The sequence below is a fragment of the Leptidea sinapis genome, chromosome 1 (genome assembly GCF_905404315.1).
Source record: "Leptidea sinapis chromosome 1, ilLepSina1.1, whole genome shotgun sequence".
Taxonomy (NCBI): Eukaryota; Metazoa; Arthropoda; class Insecta; order Lepidoptera; family Pieridae; genus Leptidea; species Leptidea sinapis.
Window position 1 is genome coordinate 11816569 of NC_066265.1, and position 6494 is coordinate 11823062.

The following is a 6494-nucleotide window of genomic DNA, read 5'->3' on the forward strand; positions in this document are numbered from 1 at the left end:
AAAAAAAAAATGTATCTTTAATTGAAATTGAACAATGATTGCAGGTGTATGATTCAAGCAAGCTAGCCAAGCATTACCTGGCCTCACGCCCTTTTCTGTTTGACATTGCGGCGCTGACGCCTCTCGATCTATTGCAGCTCAAGTTTGGCACCCAACCTATGATTAGGTTTCCAAGATTCCTTAAGGTAATCTCAATATATTTATTATAGGTATTACGGACAATGATTCACTGTCGATTTTCTTATTCATGTAATAAAGGTAAATTCAGTGTTCTAACTAAAGGAGCCAAGTAATTATGGAACTGCTGGATTTAGCAACCGTAGCAAGAGCAAGTTTCGGGCCCCACGCGAAATTCTAAGGCCCGGTAACCACCAAAGCGGAGAGGAGAGGAGATGGGAGCTGTGTTTATAGCAACACTTTCTGGTGTACGAGGCGCGGGGAGAAAAAAGCGGTGAAAAGGCTGCCCTCCTACACGCATCTCCGCTCCGCCGTGGAGCTTGATCGCTCGACGCGGCAAAACATTCTATACATAATTGAGACATCTCCTCTCCGCTAGCTCCATTTCCACCGAAGCGTAGAGGAGATGTGGAAATAACGAAATTTGATTGGTTATAAAAATATATCTCCTCGCCTCTCCGCTTTGGTGGATACCGTTCCTAAGGCTAATTTTAGCTGTAGTATATTGAATTTACTTGATGTCACAAAAACGTGAAATGTTACAATTTTTCTATTAAGACAATGCATGTCAGACACTCGGTAGCCGTCCGTATTTCCAAAATACATCATGGGCTCTTCGAAAGAATTTGCAACTGGTGTTTGTTCGCACCTAATACTAAATGCCATATCGTACATCCGATTTCTAAAGGTGTTTAGGTAACTTATTGCTTGCACTTGCGGAAAGGTATATTCTGAGACAAATATGCTTAATAAGATAGTTATGGCTGGATTTAGCTAAATTATAATAATAAAAGCCTTTATTCGATCACGAAAGCAAAGTACAGGTTGAACTAACTATATGTTATTTGACTACAAAGTTTTTCTTTTAAAATTTAGCCCTACCAACGTATCAGTAAAAATTTCAGTCTAAACGGCAATGGTGCATTTAATTTAGTTGGCAGAAAACAATATACGCAGTCTTAACATAGTTTTTGTGCAACTATATAAACTCGAACATGCGATAAAACAATTTTACTATAAAATACATTTAAACCCCGAAAAAGTTTCCTTACAAATAAAGTGCGAACAATGTTCGTATATATCGAGTTAAATCATAGTTTCAAACAAAATTCTATCTGGATTCTTAACGCATGTAAAGATTTTCAATGCAGAGTGATGCAAAATTTAAAAGATAAAGTAATGGACAAATTGTATTTTTGTAGTAATATTCATAAGGCTTTATGATATTGTGAAAATTTTCGTAAGTAAACATATTGTGTTGTTGTTTTTTTTTTTGTGCAATGTTTTATTTTAGTACAAAGATAATCATCATCAGCCGGAAGACGTCCACTGCTGGACAAAGGCCTCTATTAAAGATTTTCACGACGATCGGTCCTGCGCTGCCCTCATCCAACGTATTCCGGCGATCTTGACCAGATCATTGGTCCATCTTGGGGTGGGCTACCAATACTGCGTCTTCCGGTACGCCGTAATCATTCGAGGACCTTTCTGCCCCACCGGCCAATCCGTCCTTCGAACCATGTGCCCTGCCTCCTCCCACTTTAGTTTCGCAATCATTTGGGCTATGTCGGCGACTTTGGTTCTCCTACGGATCTCCTCATTTCTGATTAGATCTCGCAGGGAAACTCCGAGCAAAGCCCCTCTCCATTGTCCTTTGAGCAACCATGAGCTTCCACATTAGGGCCATAGTTAGCGACCACGTCTGCGTGCTGTAAGTCATAACTGGCAATACACACTGGTTGAAAAGCTACCTTTTCAGACAGCGTGGTATTTCGGACGAGATGATTTTTATGGAGCTTCCCGAACGCTGCCCATCGGAGTTGGATTCGACTTCGAATGACCTCTTCTGCGAAATTGGACCTGCCTAACTGGATTGTTTGTCCAAGCTTGACTTACTTATCAACAATCTCGAGAGTACAGTTCCCAATTGTTACAGGAGTAGGTGCTACATGGTCATTTGACATGATTTTCGTCTTTTCCATGTTCAATTTGAGACCTATTCCTTGAGAAGCTGTATTGAAGCCATCGAGCATATGGCTTAAGTCTTCCATCGTCTCTACCATGATTACGATATCGTCAGCGAATCGAAGATGAGTGATGTATTCGCCGTATATATTGATGCCTAGCCTATTCCAGTCCAAAAGCTTAAAGACATCTCCCAACGCAGCGGTGAACAGCTTAGGCGATATTATAACATCGCCTTGTCTGACTCCCCGCTGTAGTCGACAAAGGTAATAGGCTAATCTAATTCTTAATAATTTCCAACAGATTTCGTAAGCTTATGTGACGCACTTGTCATATACCATATATGTATAAGCACAAGAACAAACTCTTTTATATCTACTATCTTGTAGAGTCTGACTTTTCGTGCTCTTATTCATTCCCCAAATACGTTAATTGCGCACGTTCTTGGAAATTTGAGTAATCGACGAAATACAGAAAAATGCTTCATCAGAGGTCAGGTCATTGTCGAATTCAATCTATATCATGTCCAAATTAAAAAAAACAACGATATAAATTTTCAAACGAACAACAGAAATATATATTTCATTTTATCATATAAACATATGCCGGTATAGATTTAAGTTCACGCTGACGAAATTACAGACACAGCTATTTTACTAACAAATCTTTAAAAAGAAAATTGCAAAATACGAGTGGCTTATGAATATTTAACGCCCTTGAAGCGTACTGAAGTACAAGTATGATAAATTAAATTACGAATGGAAATAGGTTTAGGACTTTAAATAAACTCCTTGTCTGTTACAAAGTGTGAATGTATTCTAATCATCTTTATTTTATTTAAATTCCCTTGCACTATTTTTGTTATTATTCATCTATTTTACCCAAAGACGAATCAAGACTCACGATTTTTCTCAAAAATTGTCTGAGGCGAAGCACTGCCTAAGCGTCTATTAGGCAGTGTTTTCATTCAGTTGTGTTTCGACCGCGCTTGAATACAACGCCACGCAAACAACTGAAAATCTGTCAAAATGGAGTAAAAATGGTTGGAGTGTTGTATTTCAGATAAGTGCCCTTTTAAATTAGCAAAATTCTGTAACTAACTTGGCGTTTTTCATAATTTTGCTAAATAATTACATTTCAATTGGTAAAACATGAGGTTTTTGGATAGTGGTAGCGTCCGAGCTTTTAATGAACGTGTACAAATAAATAGACTTTGAACATTACTACCACGAAATAAGATGTTAATTTGAGTAAACGTTTTAATGTTATCTGTATATTTTAATGTATACGTTTAAACAACGCCGCTTGGACATTTTTGACGACCTTTTAATAGGCGATTGGAAACTCCAATTGTTTATTGTACGTCGATAATTTTAACATTGAATTTCTTATTTCTATAGTGATTCCATCTACAGTATAAACCTGGTGCTCATATATATGAGTGCTCTGTGAACGGCTGGATCACTTGGCATTGCGTAGAAACATCGCTTCATTGTGATTCCTCTGGCAAGAGAATGTGGTGGTGATCGCTTAGCACCAGGTGACCTTTACGCTGGTTTGTCCTCCTTTTGCATAAAAAAAAATAACTTATAGTAAAGTATACATTTAATACAGGTTTATAGAGCTATTAGCTGCTACTACATCGTGGAATCGAGAACAGTCTACCCAAACTTCTGGCGAGTAATCAACTTGATTCATATTCTGCTCATCCTTGCGCATTGGTTCGGCTGCTTCTATTTCCTCCTCTCCGAAGCTGAAGGGTTTCAGGTTAGTTGTGATCAAATATTTTTTCTTTATGTTTTGGTCCTCTTTTGGACATTAGCACTGACTTAACTCAGCCTTGAAATAAGCGTCAATGCAGTTCAAATTATTATAGTTAAGTTACAAATTTGCGAGTAAAGTTTTTTTTTATTAATTCTATTAATAAGAATATTATATTATTTTCGAATTGTTGTTTTATATTTTTTTATCGATAATAGAGAATCCTAATGCTATATCACAAAATCATGTATGTATTGTCTCAGGTACTTTTGTAAAAGCCGTTTCTCGTCTTCTTGGATGTCTGGGCTACAACTCCTTGGAAGCAATAAGCGCCCTAAACCAGATAGTGATAGCTTGTAAAAAAAATTACACTTTGACAATTATTTAACGGATTTTGCTGTTTTAATGACAAGAAGCAGCGAAACAATAATTCCTCTTCAGAATCAGAATACACATGACCCCCAATGTTTCAGAATGAAGCCGAGACTAATTTATGCAAAATATTCTTTAACCTTCTTTTATTTATTTAGTTGGAGGCAAATACAGATACATCCATATACATAAAATAAACAATCCGCTAGTTGCAGAAAGCATCTTTAAAGTTAATATTTCATTATATCACACGGTATCTTTGACTGTCAAAAAGTGACGGTATTATCTTTATATACATAATTCTTGTGTGCGTGTGTATGTCACTGAACTTCTCCTAGACGGCTGGACCGATTCTAATGAAACTTTCTGTGTGTATTCAGGTGGATTCGAGAATGGTTTAGATTCACAATTGAACTACCTCCTAAATGGCTGGACCGATTTTGATGATATTTTTGTGTGTTCCAGTGAATTTGAGATTGGTGTGTGTCTTCAGGTGGATTCGAGAATGGTTTAGATTCACAATTAAACTACCTCCTAAACGGCTGGACCAATTTTGATAATTTTTTTGTATGTTTCAGTGAATTTGAGATTGGTTTAGATTCTCAAATCCCTCCATATAATATAATTCTCTTGCTCATGTGTATGTTAGTGTACTCCTTCTAAGGGCTGGACCGATTTTTCAAATTTAAGACGTCTGTTGGGTCCACTAGTATTTAATAAAACATTAACCTTAAGGATGCTTTCTGCAACTAGCATATAGTGAGACAGAAATAAGGGCATAATAATGTCTCCATAAACAGTGTGCCTGAGACCCTTAAATTATTTAAATTTACACTTAAATCACACCCAATGACTAATCGTTTACTAAAACAATTCACATAAAGGCAAAGCTGTGAACGGGCAATTTTGCAATATTGGATAATCCATCTTGCAAAAGTTTTCGAGCTATTTTTAGGTTAGCCACGCTGAAAAAAGTATTAATTATCAATAATCCAATTAAATATCTTGATTCACGGTAACGCTACATCATTAGCATTTTTTTCTTCTCTGAGTACAATATCTACAAACGAGGTACAATCTTAAAAAGTTTATTAATTAACAAATCAAGAGTGAAACAGAACTTTTTAATTGTTTTAAGACTTAATATTCGTCTAGATAACTTTAACAGTACAAAATACAAATGAGAAATAAAAGTTAGTCTCAATTTTAGACCTCTTTTTGTAATCCTGTTTGTTTTTAATTTGTAATAGTCAATAAGTTTAACAATTACCACAACAGAAGACTTTGCAGGCTAAGAATAAATGTAAGAATGCATCTGAGCTCTTCTACAAAGTGTTTTGGGAAGTTCAAAACTCCGACTTATGACTTCAAATCATTTTTTGGGAAAGAGATGTTATTAATAAATCCTTTTACTAAAACAATTCACATAAAGGCAAAGGTGTGAACGGGCTATTGTGCAATCCTTAAATAACGAGGTCTCAAAATAGTTTTAATTCAGTTTTATTCATGTGAAAGAGGCTTAAAGATTAAAAAGCACGTTACAATTTCGCTTTTTAACTTCAGAAGAATCATCCAAATTGTTTGACATTAATCTTGTTTTTCAGAAAATGAGATTTATATTATGTTATTTCCAATGTTCTGCTCTTAAGTATTTCTACGTGAAAACTGCATGAAAGTAATAATTTTGACATCATAATTCTATATTATCTCCTTGAGTCTTCAATGCTTGTGCTCGGCTCCAGCCTAAGTTGAAGCCAATTTATTAACTTCAACCATATCGATTTGAGTTCAACTTACATTGGTACATACCTATATATTTCATTAAGTGTTTAATTCTTTCAATAACTTGTTTTTGCCATGTAAAAGCTAACATCTAGGTTGATAAAGTTATTCTCATAGATATTATAATTTAAATTTGTTACCAAAATTTATAAACGATGCGGGATACGAATCGTCTGACATCTTGGGTTTCGTCCGAACGTTAAAATGTTAGAAAATATAGAATATGTGTCAGTGATTTATTGAAATGAAATAAAATTGAAATAATTTATGAATATGAATCATATGTTATCATATCGTGTTACCAACATAGTTCTTAACAATTGGCTTAACTAATTTTTGATTATATTTATTACACTAGAATGATTATATTTATACATCATTAATACACATTACATAGCTATATAACTATGTTCTAGCTAATAATCGATGACTAATAA

At 35.2% G+C, this 6494-nt stretch overlaps 1 protein-coding gene across 1 annotated transcript in view; it reads left to right on the forward strand.

The window, feature by feature from the left end:
• Positions 1–4237, forward strand: part of LOC126966438 (cyclic nucleotide-gated cation channel alpha-3) — a 315362-nt gene extending 311125 nt beyond the window's left edge. The window contains exons 8-10 of the mRNA XM_050810481.1: positions 45–185; positions 3757–3909; positions 4167–4237. Coding sequence (XP_050666438.1) covers positions 45–185; positions 3757–3909; positions 4167–4178 — 306 coding nt within the window. The 3' untranslated portion in view covers positions 4179–4237. The remainder of the gene's footprint in view (positions 1–44; positions 186–3756; positions 3910–4166) is intronic.
• The last annotated feature ends 2257 nt before the right edge of the window (positions 4238–6494 follow it).